This window comes from Vespula vulgaris, chromosome 12 (genome assembly GCF_905475345.1).
Source record: "Vespula vulgaris chromosome 12, iyVesVulg1.1, whole genome shotgun sequence".
NCBI lineage: Eukaryota > Metazoa > Arthropoda > Insecta > Hymenoptera > Vespidae > Vespula > Vespula vulgaris.
The window spans coordinates 4852428-4872451 of NC_066597.1; the positions used below are offsets into that span (position 1 = coordinate 4852428).

General features: G+C 28.3%; 6 protein-coding genes across 7 annotated transcripts; 3 read left to right on the forward strand and 3 right to left on the reverse strand.

The window, feature by feature from the left end:
• Positions 1 to 165: 165 nt before the first annotated feature.
• Positions 166 to 3910, reverse strand: LOC127067901 (uncharacterized aarF domain-containing protein kinase 2-like). Its single transcript, XM_051003310.1, has 10 exons — positions 3149 to 3910; positions 2729 to 2961; positions 2443 to 2518; positions 2277 to 2318; positions 2095 to 2200; positions 1846 to 1963; positions 1542 to 1763; positions 1143 to 1373; positions 799 to 924; positions 166 to 515 (listed from the first exon to the last, which is right to left on the reverse strand). The coding sequence occupies exons 1-10, from the start codon at positions 3549 to 3551 to the stop codon at positions 324 to 326; spliced, it is 1749 nt and encodes a 582-aa protein (XP_050859267.1). The 5' UTR covers positions 3552 to 3910; the 3' UTR covers positions 166 to 323.
• Positions 3911 to 4143: 233 nt separating this feature from the next.
• On the forward strand, positions 4144 to 6471 carry LOC127067868 (transmembrane protein 216-like). The gene has a single exon (XM_051003245.1). It carries the CDS (start codon positions 4838 to 4840, stop codon positions 5264 to 5266), a length of 429 nt encoding a protein of 142 aa, XP_050859202.1. The 5' UTR covers positions 4144 to 4837; the 3' UTR covers positions 5267 to 6471.
• Positions 6472 to 6592: 121 nt separating this feature from the next.
• LOC127067865 (adenosine 3'-phospho 5'-phosphosulfate transporter 1) lies at positions 6593 to 8896 on the reverse strand. Its single transcript, XM_051003243.1, has 8 exons — positions 8618 to 8896; positions 8264 to 8472; positions 7981 to 8183; positions 7688 to 7912; positions 7428 to 7578; positions 7120 to 7331; positions 6928 to 7053; positions 6593 to 6858 (listed from the first exon to the last, which is right to left on the reverse strand). Exons 1-8 carry the CDS (start codon positions 8710 to 8712, stop codon positions 6691 to 6693), a joined length of 1389 nt encoding a protein of 462 aa, XP_050859200.1. The 5' UTR covers positions 8713 to 8896; the 3' UTR covers positions 6593 to 6690.
• Positions 8897 to 9210: 314 nt separating this feature from the next.
• Positions 9211 to 11699, reverse strand: LOC127067867 (protein pelota). The gene is made up of 10 exons (XM_051003244.1): positions 11534 to 11699; positions 11198 to 11267; positions 11021 to 11113; positions 10730 to 10880; positions 10536 to 10649; positions 10310 to 10450; positions 9984 to 10206; positions 9702 to 9894; positions 9524 to 9630; positions 9211 to 9405 (listed from the first exon to the last, which is right to left on the reverse strand). The coding sequence occupies exons 2-10, from the start codon at positions 11236 to 11238 to the stop codon at positions 9308 to 9310; spliced, it is 1161 nt and encodes a 386-aa protein (XP_050859201.1). The 5' UTR covers positions 11239 to 11267; positions 11534 to 11699; the 3' UTR covers positions 9211 to 9307.
• A 363-nt stretch (positions 11700 to 12062) lies between these two features.
• On the forward strand, positions 12063 to 15706 carry LOC127067880 (condensin complex subunit 3). Its single transcript, XM_051003265.1, has 7 exons — positions 12063 to 12442; positions 12526 to 13322; positions 13449 to 13989; positions 14060 to 14371; positions 14450 to 14815; positions 14933 to 15448; positions 15568 to 15706. The coding sequence occupies exons 1-7, from the start codon at positions 12335 to 12337 to the stop codon at positions 15685 to 15687; spliced, it is 2760 nt and encodes a 919-aa protein (XP_050859222.1). The 5' UTR covers positions 12063 to 12334; the 3' UTR covers positions 15688 to 15706.
• Positions 15707 to 16068: 362 nt separating this feature from the next.
• On the forward strand, positions 16069 to 18976 carry LOC127067887 (dynein axonemal assembly factor 10). 2 transcript variants are annotated; one of them, XM_051003286.1, is made up of 5 exons: positions 16069 to 16385; positions 16557 to 17057; positions 17120 to 17217; positions 17296 to 17539; positions 18391 to 18976. In XM_051003286.1, the coding sequence occupies exons 1-4, from the start codon at positions 16119 to 16121 to the stop codon at positions 17501 to 17503; spliced, it is 1074 nt and encodes a 357-aa protein (XP_050859243.1). In that variant the 5' UTR covers positions 16069 to 16118; the 3' UTR covers positions 17504 to 17539; positions 18391 to 18976. The 2 variants fall into 2 exon arrangements, with proteins under 2 accessions (XP_050859243.1, XP_050859242.1); XM_051003285.1 differs by having other exon boundaries at positions 17296 to 18976.
• The last annotated feature ends 1048 nt before the right edge of the window (positions 18977 to 20024 follow it).

The following is a 20024-nucleotide window of genomic DNA, read 5'->3' on the forward strand; positions in this document are numbered from 1 at the left end:
CTTTACAACGATTTCATTGATACCTACTTATTTTTTCATCTATATATATATATTTGCTTTTCTTTTTCATCTTGCTGATAAAAATAAATAATAAAAAAGAAAAATTGAATAAAACAAAGATTTAATATTTAATCTCATCGTACGACGTCAATATGTCCCGTTAGGTATATGAAAGTATGAGATAATGTAATGAGATAAAAGATGAAATTATAATACGTACCGTAAGTATACATCCAATGGAATCAATGAGCCCAATGTAATTAACAGAACGATGTTCTTTCTTTCTTTCCTTTTTTCTTTGTTTTTTTTTTTTTTTATTCTTTTTAACCATACACGGTATTATTGAAAACAAATGGAAGAACTTCGGAGAAGATATCGATATTAGGATCTAGACTTCGGCCGAGCCCCTCGATCACTACCATACTGAGAATCACGCTGCTAAAGGATCCGTCCTGCTTCACCCGGTGACGAACCATCGCGGAAAATAATTCAGACACAACGGTACTTACATTCACCTGCAAAGGTTCAAACAACCGCTCAGAAAAAGTCGTTGCACCATTCCTTCGAGATTATTCGACTTATTGTTCGATATATATATTCGATATTATTTACAACACTTGTACCAATTTTCGATCCAATTTATATAATAATAATATATTTTTTTCTCGAATTTCTTTTTTTCTTTTCTTTTTTTTTCTTCTGTTTCTTATATCGTGTTCACGAATTATCGTTAAAACAAAATTGAATACAAAAATGTAATATCATTTGATGTTAAACGATTTGAAAATATAATCTTACGTTATTAAAATTGCCTGGATTTTTAAGATAAGCCGTAACTATATTATTCATCGTAGTTTTGAAACCATCTGGATCCGGTGTCATATGGAAAGTATGTTCCAATATATATTCCGCTGCGAGTTCACCCTATAATGAAATATAAGTAGAACATATTATTAAAACATCTTACGAAACATTTTTCGATCATTTCAAATCGTTTTGTTTATCTTATAATACTCGTATATTTTGTTAACATTATTTTTTCGCATAAAAATCTTTATAATAAAACAATGAATTCTGTCGTATAAATCCGTCGATTATTAATCTTGAAATATTATTTTCGATATAAATTCACACAAACATACGTTTCCCATCAATACCGATCGAAAGATATCTCGAAGATGTTTTCGACAACGGTTGTTCAGGGATACCACCAAACCACAGTCGAGTATTACCAGTCTCGGATCATTCTCTGTATAATCAAAGCTAATGATGCTCAAAAAAGAATCGAGAAACGTTGATCTCTGTTTTTTTACTTCCTGGACCAAAATGTTACCCGGGTGGAGATCGCAATGTATAAAATTATCGCTGAATACCTGTGGTGGACAATCTCTTTATTTGTAAGAAATTATTTCAAGAAAGGATCTTCAAATGTGCGTGCATTTATATATTATATATATACATAATATGTATATATGTATATATATGTATATATATACACGCTTACCTTTACACATACACACATACAAATACATATCACTAACCATTTTAAGAATCATCGTAATACCGAGCTTCGCCAATTTATGTTGCACTTTATTATCCTCGTAATCGATATAATTGGATATCGGTGAGCCTTCGTGGAAAGTTTCTACCAATATTTCGTTACGTGTAAATTCCATATAAGGGCGTGGAAAAACAATCTCTTCCGTTTTAACAAAATTATTTGTAAATCTTAACAAATTATTGGCTTCTAATCTCATATCGACCTTCGTTAAAAAAATACATAGATAATAATATCTTTATGAAAATAAAAAGAAAAAAAAAAGTAATACAAAGCAAACGATTTACTTGTTGTTCCATAATCAATGAAAATTCGTCAATACAATCGGTTAAACTCAGCCAATGTAACTCCGGAACGACGTACGTGGCGAGTTTACTAAAGACTCGCATTATCTTCAAGTCCCTCCTACAAAAAAAAAAAGAAGAAAAAGAAGATTATAGGAAAAATTACATATATATATATATATATACGTATTTGTAAAAAAAAAAAAAAAAAAAAAAGACAGAAAGAAACAACGTAAGAAAGCATTCTTATACTTTATTTGATTTTTGATACCAGGATGAAGAACCTTAACGGCAACTGGCTGCAATTTTCTACCAATTTTATCGATCTTTTCGTGTTCATCAGTGGTAAATATTTTCTCTACGATTGTTATTGCAAAATGTTACACGAAACGTTTCATCTCTCTCTCTCTCTCTCTCTTTCTTTTTTTTCTTACCCAATGTAGTGAAGAAGTGTCCCATATTTAAATATTCGATAACTGCAAAACGGTAATATCAAACACATCTATATTTTCCACATCGAACATACATTCTCGATTCCCGCAAAATCGTTCGTGTTAGTATTACCAACACGTTATTCGAGAAGATCACTTTCTAGCTTACTTTCGACGAAACACGATAGCCGGGGCTCTTGTATCCTTCCTGCATGAACGTTAAGATCGACCCACGCCTTGTAAACCTGTGAATCGATAAGGGATTGATACATAAGACAAATGTTATTCAGATTGTATCAAACAGAATTTAATAGTAAATAGAAGAAGATATAGAAGTTTAAAATCAACCCTTTCTTTCATTGAACTGAACGAAGAACGAATAATAATAATGATAAGAATGGAAAAAAAAGAGAGAGAGAGAACCTATGGTTAAAAGAAATGTTTTACCTCTGTACCTGGGCACAACATCCCGAACCGATAGGTATTTCATCTTCGAATTCGACAAAAACGTCTCTCCAATTTGGTCCGTATGTTGCTTTGAGTAAATTCTTTGTATACAACCACGAATGGCATGATGCATTGCGTTGTAAATGAGTTAGAGAATTACAAACGTTTTCGGGAAATAGATCCTTTCTTGTCGACATCCATTGGCCAAATTTGATGAAAGTTGGACCCAGGAATATAATTACTGATTAAATATTATATACATATCATATAAATAATATATGCGTGCTATATATATATACATATGTATATCTTGTACATATAAAAAGATGTATATTATATTTTATACATTTACGAAAAAAGAGAAAGATAAAAAATAAAATAAAATAATGAATAAAAGAATTCAAGGAATGCGGTTAAATTTAAATTACCTCTTCGTAAGATACCCGGAAAAACTTGAGAGTTTGTCAGTCGTATCATTAAAAAAGCCGTGGCCAAGATAATGGCGGCAAACATTATGACCACGAGCCTTGCGATTATCAAAATTGCTTCGGCTATACCACTAAAGAAACCCCCGTTCTCTTCGACTTTTACGAGCGGACGAAAATATCTTTCCTTATTTCTGACGTCCGATTCGTGGGAGACGGTAAAGATCATATTGGAAATCATCCTCTTAATGAGGTTTATCTTACCGAGCCGGTTTATCGTCGAATGACATCGATTCTCTCTTCGTATATCGTATTTTGATTTCTTGCCTGCATATCCGCCATTTTGATATCTTGAAAATCTCCAAACTTTAAAAATTCTCACAATTTTTGTGCAAATCTTAAACATCCTTGTCTATTTATCTTATGTCTCGCAAAATATCACAACTTTTAACTTTATCAATTCGATCGTTCTATTCGAATCCATGATAACATTACGAATTGTCACGAAAATCATGTTATCGTGTATTTTGTTTGTTTCTTTTTTTTTCCTTTTTTTTTATGAAATCTTTATCGTTTTATTATTTACTGATATTCCATGTGTATATCTGTATATATACGTACGTATTCAAAACGATAATCGCATGAAATATAGTTTATTTATTATAATTTAATACGACTTACAACCATAAAAATGGCGCCTACATATTTCCGACATTCAACTATCGATCACATCGATTTATCTACGAACAATGAACAGAGGAATAATTGTACGTCAATGTTTCTATATCTTTGATTAAAAAATCGTATTCTGAAAAGCAGAAAAATTTTATCGAACGTTTCTTAACATCCGTAATATTCTAATTGTAAATTATAAATTCTCGACGTGACATACGTTTAATATGACAGTTTTTCGTAAAAAGGACGAATGTAATTGGTCGTTTCCGTTATAGCTTGGCATCGTTAAAAATTATTCGTTCTGAGCCTTACATTCCGACGTGTCCTGATAATTAAAAAAGAAAAAAAAAGGAAAAAAGATATACAAATGAAATAAGTGCTGATCTTATTATTATTTATCGTTAACATCGTTTTAGATAAGGTACGATTATTGATATTCTACGGGAAAATATTTAATCTAGGGATTTTATGTGATATTTTACTTGAATAATCGTCAAAAATGAATACAAAACTGTTCTGTGTACGTTTAACAAAATATCACGATTAATCTCACCCTTGTTATTTATTTATTGAACGGTTTATAAAAAATAAGAAAATTTGTATTTATGTAGATAGTATATAGATGTCTGAATAATGTTTCTTTCCACGATTATGGCAATATTGTATGCGAGGTTTAACGGTTAAAAATAAAGCAGCGCTAGACGCGAGAAATAAAAAAGGGGTGTACATAAAGTTATACAAATGTAACGTGTTATTACTTATTTTCGCGATCCCTCAAGTGATTAATAAAAAGAAAACTAGAAAAATTATAAAACCTTACGGTTCGATAATTCTCGATATAAAGAGAAATTAATCAATTTCTAGTTTTAAAGGTACACGTTCAGGATGCAGAGAAAGTGACAAGTTATTCTTAACCACACGACCTTTCTACTGCAATAAAATATAAAATAAATGAACGAAGATTGATACCTCGTAAAACGATCATTCGGGTATCCCTACCAAGGAAAACTCCTTAGAATGCCTACAGTAGTGAATTCTTCCTTGACATATGAAATTCTTATGTACTTGAATTCCTTTTACTTTGGTATGTTTGCTGTGTGCGAGTTGGGCATGGGACTCTTCAAGGCTGCTAATTTGCCATCTCCAGGCACGAGTACTACACTAACAGAGTTTGCGCTCTTATTCTTCCTTATAGCGACGGAGGGTGCCAGAATCTATCTAGGAAGGAAAGGAAATTTAACAGAACGTGGCCTACCCATTCTCATTGGGATTTTCTTAACGTTTCCTAGCTCTTTAGCAACTTTATATTTCTTATTTTGGCAGAATTATGTGCTTAAATTAGAAGTGATCCTTTGTAGCATACAATTAGTCATTTTAGCATTGGAGCTTATTATCTCGATCATGTACCTTATAGCAATTTATCGTCCTCCATCTCCTAAAGAATGATCCGTGTATATTGGTTTTGAAATATTAGCATGTTGCACGTCAAAAAAACTTTATCATATTTTGCACTTACTTCCATATTACTTCTTCTTGAATATTCAGTTTTAAATAACCACATATTTCTTAAAACAGAACAAAATTGTGTTTAACAAAACACTTTTAGTGTCAGTGATTTGCTATAGATTAAATTAAATCCTTTGCTCCATATAGTTATACACAAAGATTTCTATAAACAATCTTTCATATTGTTACATTCTTATTATTAAAAGGTTTTTTTATAGATAAAACAATTAACAATACAGATAGTATATAAATTATTTTTATATAAGATTACAAAAAAAAAGATACCAAAGGTAGTATTAATAAAAACTGCATTTCTCACTTGACTACAGAAAATATTTCAAAAATACAGTATTGTTTTATTCTAAATACTACCTTTCTGGATATATTAATATATTTATAGTGGTATTATTGATGTTTTACTTATATATTTTTATGTAAAATGCTAATATAGTGTAAAATAATATTGTGTCTATTCAAAGTAATTATTAACATAAATTTTACAATTATATACAATATTTAGAAACAACAACAAAAACTAGTATGAAAAGTCATTATGTATTTATATATAATATAGTTTGATTGTGATAACATTGATATATTATAGTTCCTTGTCTTCAGAACATTATCAAATTTATAAACATCATGATAATATTTTTTACTGAAATAAAGTTATCTTCTATAGAAAAAGAAAATTAACTAAATATTGTTTTCATGTTAATATCTCTTTTACTCATGAATCTAAATACATATTGTTAAAAATTTCTTTCGACAATGTAAGACCTATTGTAGTAAAACTATCAAAGATCTATTTTAATTCTTCAGTGATAATAACAATGAAAAAACTCAAAACTACTGCCACATGTACGTGTATTTATCTTTCGACGTAATTAAAATTTTCATGAATATGAAAAGTACAGTTACAATATCTTAATGCAAATTATCTCTAATGTTATTTCCAATGAAACATTTACATAAGTTTCTATGTATATATACTTATATTAAAATAAATATTTTTTAAATAAATAACACGGTAATGTGCCTTTCTTATTATTGTGATAACTAATATTTTGTACATTAAACATATAAAATAATAATCTCTATGTTAAAACTGCAGGTTAGTTAATTGAAATAAAAAATATTATATACATTTTTAAGCGTTTTTAAACATCTATATAAAAATGTGTACAAGTTATTAAATCTTACAGGAAATAAGGATTATAAAAATTTTATAATGATACAGGTGTCTAATTAATATTGTACAATGTGTAAGTATCTAAAATAATGTATTGTTAGAAATCAGGCACACACACAAGAAAAAAGAGATTAAATCATATGAGATTCTACATAATAATAACTAAAATAATCTAATTTTTTACAGAATTCACTGCGGTTCTGCGTCTTTTTATCGCTCGAGTTACATTATTACAATGAATTCGAAGGAATACTGAACCAAATACAAGAAGTATACCTAATATACCAATCATTTTAATTTCATGATGATATATTAAACACGACAGTAATATAGCCAATCCCTAGAAATAAATATTTTTAATATCAATTGTATAAACGATAATTATAATTTTGAATTAATCCATTTTTACCTGTCGTATAGTCATCATTATTACAAAAGTGATAGGCCCAAATTTCGAAATTGTATAAAAAATATATAATTGTCCACTTGCAGAACAAATGGAAATAAGTAAACAATCCATTATAAACCTAGGATACTAATCAATTCATTCACATTAATAGATAGAACTTAATAAAATTACCTTGTAGAATTTGTTACTTACCTTTTTCATAAACGAGTATATGAAAGGAAAACTTGATTGTTGTATAAGAGATGTGACAGTCAATAAACATGAAAACATATTTACCGCGCACATCATTTGTATACTAGTTGTACCATATTCTACAAAAAGTGCATTTTGCCAGGTACTTGTAAAACTGTCTAATAGTAAGTAACTTCCTAAAAGAATAATACCAGAAATAGTGGTAGCTCCATCTAAAAATAAAACAAAAGTTTTATTAGAAATTACATAAATATTAATAGCATATTATGCCTCTATCGAATGATATTAATAAATCTATATTTAATTACCATTTTTATAATCAGAACTATTTAACATAAACATTGTCATTCCAATAGAAATAAGTATTGCTGTAACATATTCATAATATTCGTATGTTGTATGTGAAATAATTTTTCCCATTATCATAACAGGAATTATTTTAGAGGCCTTTGCTAAAACCTAAAACATATATCTTTGACTTACTAATTCCATTATAAATAATACAAGTTTTTGTGGAATAATGATGTCAAATATATTTTTATAATTTTATTGAAAAAATTATATTTACCTGGGTAGGAAAACTAACATATTTAAGAGCTTCGTATTGACACCAACTGCTCATAATGTTTGATAATGAACAAAATACATATTTATAAAGCGGTGCTTTATGTTGTGGTTGTTTTTGGATAAGAAGATATAATGCAGACATAAAAAATGCAAGTATTCTATTTATAAATACTAGAAATTGCGAATCTTCAAAACGATCCTGATTACCAGAGCTATCCTCATAAACCTATAGAATATAATGTTTTACTTTATAATGTACATGAATATTACATAACAGTAAATAAATTTAAGTACCTGTGTCATTATTTTCTCTTGTAGATAACCCCATGTCAAGTAACTAATTTGCAATCCAAGGAAGCAATACGTAAGTAGCATAAAATCCTGAGTAAACGTACGTTGACTGGTAGACGTTGGTGTGTAAGAAGATGTGTCTAAAAGACCTGTTTCACTATGTCCCAAGAAACATGAGTGAACTAATCTTGGAATACAGCTTTTGTCTGTATATAGATAAACAGAATATAACGTAATAAAGTAATCGTGTGATATACAAATTAATAAAATAATTTATTTTACTTACCACTTCTCTGAATATATTTACTGTATTGTACATATTTGTATATTAGATAACCTGGCAATAAAATTGTAGCATAGCCTAATAGGTTGAAACACAATCGAAGAATCCAGTTATATGAATTCAGTTGCAGTAACTCTTCGCTACTGTTTGTAAGATATTTTATGATCTCTGTAGTTCCAAAAACAATACTCACTGAAAATAGTAGCAATATGCTACCAAATAAAAACTTGTATTAATATTTATAATGCAACTACCAATTTATAATGAAAACTTTAACTATAAATAACTTATAACAAATTTTAAAGACAAACTTTTTTAATATATTTGAAGAATGAATATAGTGTAAATTAAACATACCATATTATAATATCTCCTATAAAATTCCCCATGATCTTTTTTTGCCTTTTTCTTTTCTTTTTTAGCAATTTCAAAACGGATATGATATATCCCATAACCTTGATAGCCGTAACTATTGTAGAATATCTAAGTCAAAGAAAAACTAATTGTATTCCAGAAATTTTATTCAATATTATACGTTATAGAATACATGTATAATCTTGGACTTTAGAACTATAAATGGAACGAATTATTTGAATTAATTCCTCCATGCTCCGTGATAATGTACCCATCATGTGTAAAAGGTGAAATATCTTATCTCCTGTTCACAATTATGCAAAATAGTATTACCATATCAAATAAAAAAATCGAGGATTCAAAAGAACGTACGTGTAATACATACGAAAAGATATTTTTTTTTTAGATATAACATCTTTACATTTAATATTTACTTTAACGAAACTAAAAAATTTGCATTTTTTCGTAGAAATTTAATTTCGTCAAAAAGCGTCCGAACGTGAAGTTCCCAATGAAACGTATATAATTATCGTAAAAATTATATTATTTTGCATCTATTTAAAGTCATGCAAAGATAGGAATAATAGCTAGATTAATAATGAATCTTTTTCAGTTTTATTATTAATATGATATTTTTAATCATGTATAGCACAAATATGTACAGAATTATATATGTATATATCGAGAACTTAATTAATCATCTTCTTCTGACTCGTCACCATCACTTTCATCTTCTAATTCTGGCATGGGAAAACGTAATATAGCAGCAATCCCAGTAAGTTGATCTAGTTCTGCGAATAGTATTAAATTATGAATTGATGCGACGTAACTATTATTAACCGCTGTCTATACATATTTTATATACAAAGTTTATAATTAATATATTCCTTATAATATCATCATACATACGTTCACCAGAAACGTGTAAACTTGAAAATATTTTAACATCCCCATTATATTCTTTGACGTTTTCTACTATTGCAACATACTCTTTCCTTAGTGCAATATCCTGACATCTACGAAACATAAATATATTTATATATATTATTTAAATATACCTAAATAACATATTATTAAAATACTTTACCTAAATAATTTATCTGATATAAGTAATGTTTCTACTGCTTGAGCCTCATTAGCTTTCTCGACATGTTTTTTACCATAGAAAGCTCTAGCAGGATCTATTTGTAATATCGAATAAAATGTTTCTAAAGCTTTCACTTCACTTGCTGCCTTAGTATCAGAAATTCGAGATACTACGGCAGGATCGGCCAAAACCTCTAATGAAATCATAAATAATAGTATTACGAAAAGATTTAATTTTATTATTTATTATATGTATATATAAATACATATATTAAAACATTACCTTTCAACGAATGTTTGAAGCCGGAACTTGAATGTATTAATAAAAATTTGCTTTTATTTTCTAAAATCGTTTTGTTATCAGATTTAATTGCCTGCTGAACCATGTAATCCATAAATTGATCTTTGACAAATCCAGGACTGGCCAAGATAACACATTTTACAATGTCAAAATTAATATGTCTTAAAATGCCTTGTAAAATGCTCTCATAAAATTTCACCAGACCCTAGCAAGTTTCAATTTTTTTTATCAGTTTTTCTTTCCTTTTTTTTTTTCATTTAAATTGAATCGTGTATTAATAAAATTGGTGTTTTACTTAGAAGTATTACTTTTTCATGCTGTGAAACATTCCCTTTTCGTTTCCTAGGTATAACTTGATCTATTTTTGCACGTACTATTGTCATATTGGATGTTATCAAACAAATGTGTGCGATGCCTTCTTGCATTACCACAGCAGCAACATCTGCTTTCTGAGAAGAAAATATTACATTATACTGTTGCATTATATTACGATGTAATATCATATTATAATATTTTATAACATTTATTATATACCTGTGTAGGATCGCAAGCAGTATCCACCCTTTCTAATGTAATTGAATCCCATTTCTCTTTAGTAATAGTAAATTTTCGATTTTGCTCCACATCCAAAGTATGATATTGTCCAGTCTATAAAAACATTCTATTATTCCATCTATCATAAATGTTGCACGTATTAAGTTAACTGTAATATTTAAAAATATAAATACCTTAACATATTTATTTTCTACTACGTTTCTACCTTTGAGTCTAAGGACACAAGCTTGAGTATCAAAATCAACGCCTTCAACGCATATTGTAAGAGTGGTTCTTACTTTATAACTGCTAGAACTTCCAGTTGATGATTCCATTTGTACTTTTCTAAAGATGATAGAAATAAAATAAAAATATGAATATTATTGAAGTAATTTTGTTAATACATATATATAAATTTTAATATATATATATACATAGTTTTATATATATATATAAATATATATTATAAAATTAATAATTCTTACCTAAAGGTCGAACAAGTGACAAAATCTCCTTCTGCTATTATATTATAAGCATGCCACATATCTTCAGTATTCTCTGGTACAAGACCTACTCTTCTAAAAACAATATATAATAGCAAAGTAGAAATATCATAACCATGAAAAGTAAAACATGATAATACATAAATATAAATTGCTTACCCCTTCCCATCCTTGTCAACATTTTTTGAGATTAACTTCATCTTTTATATATTTTTATAAATACAACTTCCTAAAATTTACAAAATCGACGCTTTATTAAATTAATTATTACGCTGTCTACAACTCAAAAACTTTCTTGGACAGCTCATATAAATTGTATTAGATTATGTTACATTATTTATTCAAGTTAAGATATAAATATCTATTGAAACAAATTATTCTAAACATACAATTTAATAAAGCAAAAATGAAATTATTCGATGTTTCTATTCTAGGTTATTTTTAACGAATAAGTTGTCCATATGATAATTTAATATAAAATTACAATATAACTACCTTAAATGCTATTGCACAAGTATTTATTTATAAATAAGATCTGTTTCATGTTTTAAGTTTATTCGAAAGGATATAAAATCTCTTGTGCCATATGTCAAACATGTTACAAACGTTACTCTCCTTCATACGATATAATACAAAATTCTCACTCAGTAATAACCATAGATCTTACAATACAAGAGTTTCAACCTTGTAGATTACTACGTGAAACAAATTCTTCGTTGTAGTTGGCGCTGTCTATCATTTCCGCAGTCCTTTTATGAAAACTTATGAAAAATTAAAAACATACTAATCACTACGTCATTAGAACATGCATACAAAAAAAGAATGCTAATTAAATTTCATTAACAATAACTCTTGATATATTTTAATTTAAACGTTTAAAAAAGACAAAAATTTTAATAAATAAAATAGTTTGGATTTTTTTAATCAAATTATATTTTATAGAGTTATATTCAGTTAATTTGATTTTTACTGTTGGTACAAGATCTCTGTTACTTAACACAATAATAACATCACGGAATGAAGTATTCTTCGATGTAATATTAAGCGATCTTACAATTCTGTAAATCTATAAAAATTATCAAGATATTTCTTTTGATTAATTCATGTAATTTAAAATTTTTATTTTTTGCTATGATAAAAGTACTGTGAAAAAAATAATTATAGTTATTAAAAAAACTAAATATTAAATAAACCAACTGATATTTATTTGAGATAGTTGGCAGTATATTCAAAAGTATTTGGCGGTTGTAATGTGTTTTTGTTTTAAGAAGATAGTTTGTTAAATAATTTTCAAATATGAGTACGAAACTTAGAGAAATAATGAATGATATTTTTTATAATGTTCAAATTAATAAAACCTGCCATAAACGGTATATAAAAAGATTAACAAATATCAATCAACAAGTAAGTAACGATTAAATAACATTCTATTTTTATTAAATGAATAGCATTTTTGTGTAAGAGTTAACATATTTTTCTCGTTTTAGTATGATCTAGAATCATTTTTGGAAGAATTTATCTCCTGTTTGAAGATTCCTCTTAGTATGAGCCAAAATCATGTATCCATTGACAATACTCTTCAATTTGCTGCTAAGTATGCCGTTAGCTCTTATGCGTCTTCTAACAGCGAACTATGCGAACCTATGTCTCCATTTCTTGAAAAATTATTTGAATTTGTATTGAAACATCACGATGCAAAAGATTCTTCTGTTAGATTTCGCATATGCCATTTTTTAAATATGTTGTTAAATTCAATGGGAGAAAATGCTTTCATTGATGATGCACTTTGCGATAAAATTACTGTCAATATGATGGATCGATTATTGGATAAATCACATAAAGTTAGAGCCCAAGCTATTTTTGCTTTACATAGGCTTCAAGATCCGTCAGATGAAAATTGTCCTGTAATAAAAATGTATATATTTCATTTATCCAAAGATCCAAAAGTTGAAGTTCGTAAAGCGGTATTAAGTTGTATGGCCAAAAATCAAAAAACATTACATGCCGCTTTGAAGAGAATTAGAGATGTCAGTGATATAGTACGAAAAATGGCTTATGATTTTATCAGTAAAATTACGGTAAGATCGTTAACAATCAAACAAAGGAACCAATTGTTAAACGAAGGACTCAAAGATAGAGCTGAGAGTGTACGCAAATGTGTAGAAAAAGTACTATTGCCAATATGGCTACGTTATTTTAATGGAATATATATAGATTTGATTAAAGCATTGGATGCAGAAATCGGAAGTAACGTATCTATTCTAGCGTTAAACGTACTTTTCAAGTAAGTGTTTAATAATTGGTATAAATTATATTAATATTTACTTCAAAAAATAAAATTTTAATATAAGTTTAAAATTAATTATGAATACTTACTTATCGATGAATTATATTTTATTTGTTTTGACAGAAACGCTGAGATAGATGAATTAATCAGTCAAATACCAATTGACGAAACTACAAAACTCATACCAATTAATAAATTAACAAGCGAAAATTGCTTGTACTGGAGATGTGTAGCTAAACATCTTCATAATCTATCTTTCTTAGATACATTGGAAAGAATTTTACCTGAATTATCAAGTTTTTCAGCATACATTAATGAGTTTTTAATAATGATATCTTCTAAAACATATGAAATGTGGGAAAAACAAACACACCAATTTATTCTTCTTCAACTTCTTGAGATAATTAAACTATATGATTTATCAGATGAAGCAGGAAGAAACAATTTAAATGACTTGATATTAAATATGCTATCGAGCGATAATTATTACTCTAAAGAAATAATTGAATGCATAGTATATCATCTTGAGAATGTGATACCTGATGTAAATAAAAGATTAGATCTTTTATCAAATACAATTAGTAAAATCAGAACTCCAGTAAGAGTTCCTACACAAGTTATAAAAGAAATATCTGCGGAACAAGAACATCAAAATAACATGCAAGTATGTAATTATATTTATTTTTTACATTTAGTTTACTAATTATCATTGTATTGATGTTTCTGTTTCTTAGAAAGCCAGATTACGAGTACAATTACTAGAACTTAAGGAAGAAGAATATCAAGCTATACAAAATAAAGAATATTTGAAAGCTGAAAATCGAAAGGAAGAAATAAATAAAGTAAATCAAGAATTGATGAAATTAAATGAACCATCAGAAGCTAATATGGTTATTGTTGACGATGACATTGAAGAAGAGAAAAGCGATTCTGAAACAATGATTAAATGTCTTACTATCTTGTGTGCTATGATGAGAGTTAAATCGATAAAAACATTAATGCCTACTCTTAGATGCCTTCTAAATGTAGCGCTTTCAAGTTTGGATGTAAGTTCTTTATTCTATACATATATACTTTAAATCATTTTCTGTTATTTCTTTTATTAATAGCATATTTATGTTTAGCATCCAGATGACAGAGTTCATATATTAGCACTAGAAGCTTTGGGAATATTTTGCATATTAGATAAGGAATTAGCTAAAACACATATTTTGACATTTTTGTTACAATTTTCATTGGAACAAGAAAAACAAGAAATATGGATTGTTACTTTAAAAGCTCTTTTTGATCTTCTATTACGCTACGGACTAGAATTTTTTGATATCTCAAAAAGTAGTGACAATAATAGTCTATTAAATAAAACTAATAAACCTGTAAAGTTGTTCAATCGAATGGAAGAAGAAGATATTACTGTTTACAGACAACCATCCAATAATCAAGCACAAAATCCTGATATAATGAAAATTCTAATAGGATTAATGGATAATGCGGTCAGTATTATTTCATACTATATATTTTTTATACTATGTTTAGTTTTATATTATTTATTAAAATTGTATTACTCATCGCATAATAAAATATAATAAGTTTTCTTAATATTATTACAGAATCAAGATTTGAGAACTATTGCAACTGAAGGACTTTGCAAATTATTGATAAATCGTCGTATAAGTAGTTCTACTTTGTTAGCACGGATAATAATTATGTATTATAATCCAGCAAATAATGATGACACTTATCTTTGCCAATGTATCAGCAGTTTTTTTGATCAATTCATATTATATGTACCTTTTAATCAAGAAATGCTGGAAGAAGCATTCTTTCCAGTTTTAAAGATCATATGTGATGCACCAGAGATCAGTCCTCTTCAAGAAATTAATCCTTACAATGTAGCTGCTTTTATTTTGAATTTAACTAGAAATAGAGGTAAAGAATCTGAAAGCATAAACACATATTGTGTACATAATAATTTGGCCTTTGCAATTCTGGCTGAAATTCTAAATTCAGATAGTAAAATCGACAAAGATGTACTCATTAAATGTTTGAAGGATTTAGATATACAAATAGACGACAATTTATCACAAGAGGATTTAAAAGATGGTATTGAGAAAGTTTTATTAATGGTAAGCTTTAATTATATTATAACAATTTGTAAAATATTTATTAGAAAAAATGTATTAAGCGATATTTCTTGTTTTTCGTGATAAAATTATAAAATTAATTTTATTTATATGTCATTTAGGTAAATAAGTTCGATAAACGATTGTTGAATTATGTACAAAAATTTAAGAAGAAATTGGAATCACCAGGTATTGTAGAAATTCAAGAGGAGATGGAAAATAATACAGATACAGAAGAATGAATTTCATTTGATGAATGAATGAATTCAATTCTATATAGTTTCATATTAATGAAGAATTGTTGCTTTCAGAAATGAATTATTGACTGATATATTGATTTATGTATATGTACACATCGCGTACATTAGTAATAGGATAATGAAAATTCTAGTTATAAGATTGGAAAATTTATATCTCTATGTAACAGATAAGATAATATTTAAAACCTTTTATATTTTTTAATAATACAAACTCTTTAATACTTTATTTAATTTTATTTGCCTTAATAAGTATCAAATACTTTTTAATGCTTGTATTAAAAGAGAGAAACTACGTTAATTCGTAACGCAGACAACAGATGGCGTTTAGTCTTGTTTATATCGATACTGTAATTCTTAGACGAACTGTCAACTTGGCGTAACTATAACCAAGAGATAAAGTTACAAATTAAGCTATGGAGAAATTATCAAAACCACAAATAATTTGTCATATTGAAAAATCCGTCGATTATTCTTTATTTGACACCAAATGGATTCCGTGTAGTGCAAAGTTTGTGGTTATGGGCTCTCGACCTCGTGGTACCGGCATTATACAAATTTATGAAGTATCAAGTGGTGAATTAAAACATATTAAGGATATTGAACGCTCAAATCCAGTTAAATGTGGAACGTTTAACGCTTCGAGTTTACGAGACAGACACTTAGCAGTTGGTGATTTCAAGGTACATCTGATAGAACTGCTAGCTCATTGTAATAACACGTGAGTTTTTAAAATTGTTCCACAATTTCTGAATCATGATTCAGACATATATACAGATTATATATTCGTTGGTTTTGTATAATTTATTTATATATTTAAAAATTTCAAGTTATTTCATTAATTATTATTTCAGGGTAAACTTAATATATACAATCTCGAAGATCCTTCAATACCGCTTTATACGGCTAATGCTCACGAGGATATTATAAATGCTGTTTCTGGCGTAGCTGGTCACAGCATTGGTTGCGGAGCACCTGAGTTAGTAACAGGATCACGCGATGGTAGCGTTAAAGTATGGGATCCAAGACAAAAAAGTCGACCGGTAGCTGTAATGGAACCTAAAGAAGGAGAGAGTCGTAGAGATTGTTGGACAGTTGCCTTCGGTAATTCTTACAACTCTGAAGAAAGAACTGTTGCAGCTGGTTATGACAACGGAGATATCAAAATGTTTGATTTAAAAGCTATGTCTCTTAGATGGGAGAGTAATCTCAAGAATGGTGTTTGCGGCATTGAATATGATAGGAAGGATATTCCTATGAACAAATTAGTCGCAACTACTCTTGAGGCTAAATTTTATTTATTCGATTTAAAAACGCAGCATCCAAAGAAAGGTTATGCTTATCTAGTAGAAAAGGTAAGAAACTATTTTTCAAGAGTAAAATGAAATATAATTAATTATTTGCCTGATTTATTCAGGCACACAAATCAACGATATGGATGGTCAAGCATTTACCACAAAATCGAGAAATATTTGCAACCGGTGGTGGAGATGGTTCTCTCTGTCTTTGGAAATAGTAAGTGTTAATGTAAAACCTTATATTTTTCTTCTTTTTAATGCTTATTATCGCAATCTAAATATTTTGATTTTTTAGTAATTATCCAGAGAAACGAAAGCAGGTTGATGCGGATGGTATAGAGCAAGGTGTTATTGGAAGTGTAAATCTACTTCAAAATAATTCTCTTTCAACTCAACCAATTAGTGCCTTAGATTGGAGTCCAGATAAACAAGGATTAGCTGTTTGTACATCGTTTGATCAATGTTTACGAGTTATTATAACAACTAAACTTAACCTCGTATGAAAGAAATACAAAAGTTCAACATAAACAAGTTTGCAAGTAATAATCATTAATAATAACCATTAATGAAATATATTCTGTTATAACTTTACACTCTTATGATCGAAGAAATTTAAATTAACTGCTAAAACTATTAGATGAGTAAATAGCGTACGTTCGACGAATACATTGGCAATATTATCGAGTGAAATTATTAGCTGGCGCTAATATCGGTCTATAATAACGATATCGATTATTTTATCCTTGTTCAATTTGTTCTCGTAGTAGAGCTCACCGGTATTACGCAACGCGATGCCGCGAGTAGATAAAGCGAATTATGTGTCATTGGGCCAATCTATTTAGGATCGGACCCTTATTAAGTGACGGCCATCTTGGCGCATTGCGTTACATAATGATTAGTTCGTCGGCCATCTTAGGTTTACAACTTGCTCTTGTATACATATCGTAGTACCGTAGCACAACATCAACTCATTTATCGTCGAGTTACAAGGTCACGAATAGTACGAGTTTAATTACATAAATTAGTTCTCATTTCCTTTTCAACTACAATTTGTCTCATTACGATTAATTTAGTAGAAAAACAATTGCTGTCGTTTCATTTGTTCTCCAAAATAATGATTGATTCGATTTCGAAATAGATTTTCTCTATTAAGCTATTGATAAAAATACTGACTCACATCTCTTTAATCGACAGTTTTACGATATTATTATTCTTACGTCATATATATTTCAATCCTACGATATTTTAAATTGATCAAATTTTCTATAATGATTATTAAAAAATAAAACAAAGTATATGTACACACACAACACACATATATATATATAACGTTTTATTTAGGTTTTTTAAACATAAGTTTGTTAAAAAAGATTTTTCTAAAATCCGAAAGACCGATACGGTTGTTAGATACGTGGCCTGGAACTGTACCAACTCGGTTGACAGATTGCAAGTAGTGTGCAGATTTCAAAGTTCTCTCGTCTAAGAACTCGTTACCAAAGATGACTGCCATGTTAAGATGGCAATGTGTATATGGTGGTGCCTGGCACCTATTTTTGTGGCTCCGGTAGAACGTTTATTAGTACCGAGCGCTCCCTGGCGTTTATTGTCGTTGAGGAGCATGCGTCGTTGACAACGACAACAACACGACGACGACGACGACGACGACGACGCGACGACCATCATGATGATCACCACCAGGACGAATTTGGTGAACGTCCAAAATTTATACGCAAGCTCGAGAACCGTACACGCTATCGCCTTCGTTTTCCAATGCCATCGTTGCGCAAGGTAAAAATATCTTTACTCCGCATGTTGTTCCAACGATGAAACGACGTCTACTGTTCTATGTTTAAGAATTTAATGAAAACGTTCAAATGTACTATGTTTAAAAGTTATGCGCGAGAAAACGAAAAAATTAATAAATGATAATATAAATATGAATTTAATGAACCCTCTATAACAACGTCATTGTGTAACTTCTTTCTTAATTATATTTTATTTCTTTCTTTATTTATTGATTCCTTTTGCAATTGTAAGTTTTATTTCACTCTATTGGCATTTACTTAATTGTTCTATTATATCCGTAATTTGTTTATGCTTTATTAAAGTCTAAATTTTATATTTAGTATAGTACAATTAATGCTGTATAATTAATACTGTATTACTTTTTCATTGTATAATTTTTGTGCTGACGTTAAAACAAATTTGAATTATAGAAGATTAACCTGAAGGAATGTTGTGTGTAATTGTTTACAAAATGTTGTTTAATATTCGATTTTTATTTAGATTTTTTTTTATTTTTTTTTAATAGAGTTCATCTTAGTTGCAATATTTAATGGTTAATGAAAGTAAATCATCTAATTATAAGACAGAAGTATTCTTTTATATATAATTATATATAATTACTTAATAAAATGAAATGGACGTTATTTTTTTTCTAATTTTGATCTATTTTTGATTCATGAAATGCATACGTACGTTATTGACAAATTGATGTATTCATTGCCAAACATTTAAGTGTGTAAATAGCCACGATGCGTTTTAAATGCCAAACGTTCCAAAGTATGACGTTGTTCTAATCCAACACTATTAAAAGCCTACAATGGTACGTTCATTGCATGAATCATTTTGTATCATCTATTCATATCAAATGTGAATTTAATTCGACTATATTAGTATTGCTTAAATCTTTAGAAATGATTTCGTCATCGATGATTGAATCTGTCGTTTTAAATTGCATCGACCTTTTCAAACGTTCGTAAATACTTACGTTTTCAATACGAATAATAATTAACTTTTGAATTGCGATAGATGTATTTTTTTAAATAGATAATATACATTATATATAGAATAAAATAAATTGAATATAATTTTGTTATATATAAAATGCATACAAAAAATATAAAATCAATTCATGCTATATTACCTGTAATAGCCAAACATTTTATTGATAAAAAAAAAAAAAAGCAGATTTTACGAATGCAAAAATATTCTTTTAAATAAATGCAAAATAAAAAAGAGGAA

What these genes read in the sequence shown, in the direction of transcription:
- LOC127067865 (XM_051003243.1), bottom strand. Translation starts at nt 8,712, where the DNA reads ATGGGATATATCATATCCGTTTTGAAATTGCTAAAAAAGAAAAGAAAA. An exon ending in TAGTTCTGATTATAAAAATG is followed by an intron (nt 7,332 to 7,427) that starts GTAATTAAATAT and finishes TTTTATTTTTAG; the next exon opens with ATGGAGCTACCACTATTTCT. An exon ending in TAATGATGACTATACGACAG is followed by an intron (nt 6,859 to 6,927) that starts GTAAAAATGGAT and finishes ATTTATTTCTAG; the next exon opens with GGATTGGCTATATTACTGTC.
- LOC127067880 (XM_051003265.1), top strand. Translation starts at nt 12,335, where the DNA reads ATGAGTACGAAACTTAGAGAAATAATGAATGATATTTTTTATAATGTT. An exon ending in TAGCGCTTTCAAGTTTGGAT is followed by an intron (nt 14,372 to 14,449) that starts GTAAGTTCTTTA and finishes ATTTATGTTTAG; the next exon opens with CATCCAGATGACAGAGTTCA. An exon ending in TTGAGAAAGTTTTATTAATG is followed by an intron (nt 15,449 to 15,567) that starts GTAAGCTTTAAT and finishes TATGTCATTTAG; the next exon opens with GTAAATAAGTTCGATAAACG.
- LOC127067887 (XM_051003285.1), top strand. Translation starts at nt 16,119, where the DNA reads ATGGAGAAATTATCAAAACCACAAATAATTTGTCATATTGAAAAATCC. An exon ending in ATGCTTATCTAGTAGAAAAG is followed by an intron (nt 17,058 to 17,119) that starts GTAAGAAACTAT and finishes TGATTTATTCAG; the next exon opens with GCACACAAATCAACGATATG. An exon ending in TCTCTCTGTCTTTGGAAATA is followed by an intron (nt 17,218 to 17,295) that starts GTAAGTGTTAAT and finishes TTGATTTTTTAG; the next exon opens with TAATTATCCAGAGAAACGAA.
- LOC127067901 (XM_051003310.1), bottom strand. Translation starts at nt 3,551, where the DNA reads ATGTTTAAGATTTGCACAAAAATTGTGAGAATTTTTAAAGTTTGGAGA. An exon ending in TCCGGGTATCTTACGAAGAG is followed by an intron (nt 2,962 to 3,148) that starts GTAATTTAAATT and finishes ATATTTAATCAG; the next exon opens with TAATTATATTCCTGGGTCCA. An exon ending in GTTCGGGATGTTGTGCCCAG is followed by an intron (nt 2,519 to 2,728) that starts GTACAGAGGTAA and finishes ATCGATTCACAG; the next exon opens with GTTTACAAGGCGTGGGTCGA.
- LOC127067867 (XM_051003244.1), bottom strand. Translation starts at nt 11,238, where the DNA reads ATGAAGTTAATCTCAAAAAATGTTGACAAGGATGGGAAGGG. An exon ending in TAGAAAATAAATATGTTAAG is followed by an intron (nt 10,650 to 10,729) that starts GTATTTATATTT and finishes ATGTTTTTATAG; the next exon opens with ACTGGACAATATCATACTTT. An exon ending in ATGTTTCACAGCATGAAAAA is followed by an intron (nt 10,207 to 10,309) that starts GTAATACTTCTA and finishes GAAACTTGCTAG; the next exon opens with GGTCTGGTGAAATTTTATGA.
- LOC127067868 (XM_051003245.1), top strand. Translation starts at nt 4,838, where the DNA reads ATGCCTACAGTAGTGAATTCTTCCTTGACATATGAAATTCTTATGTAC.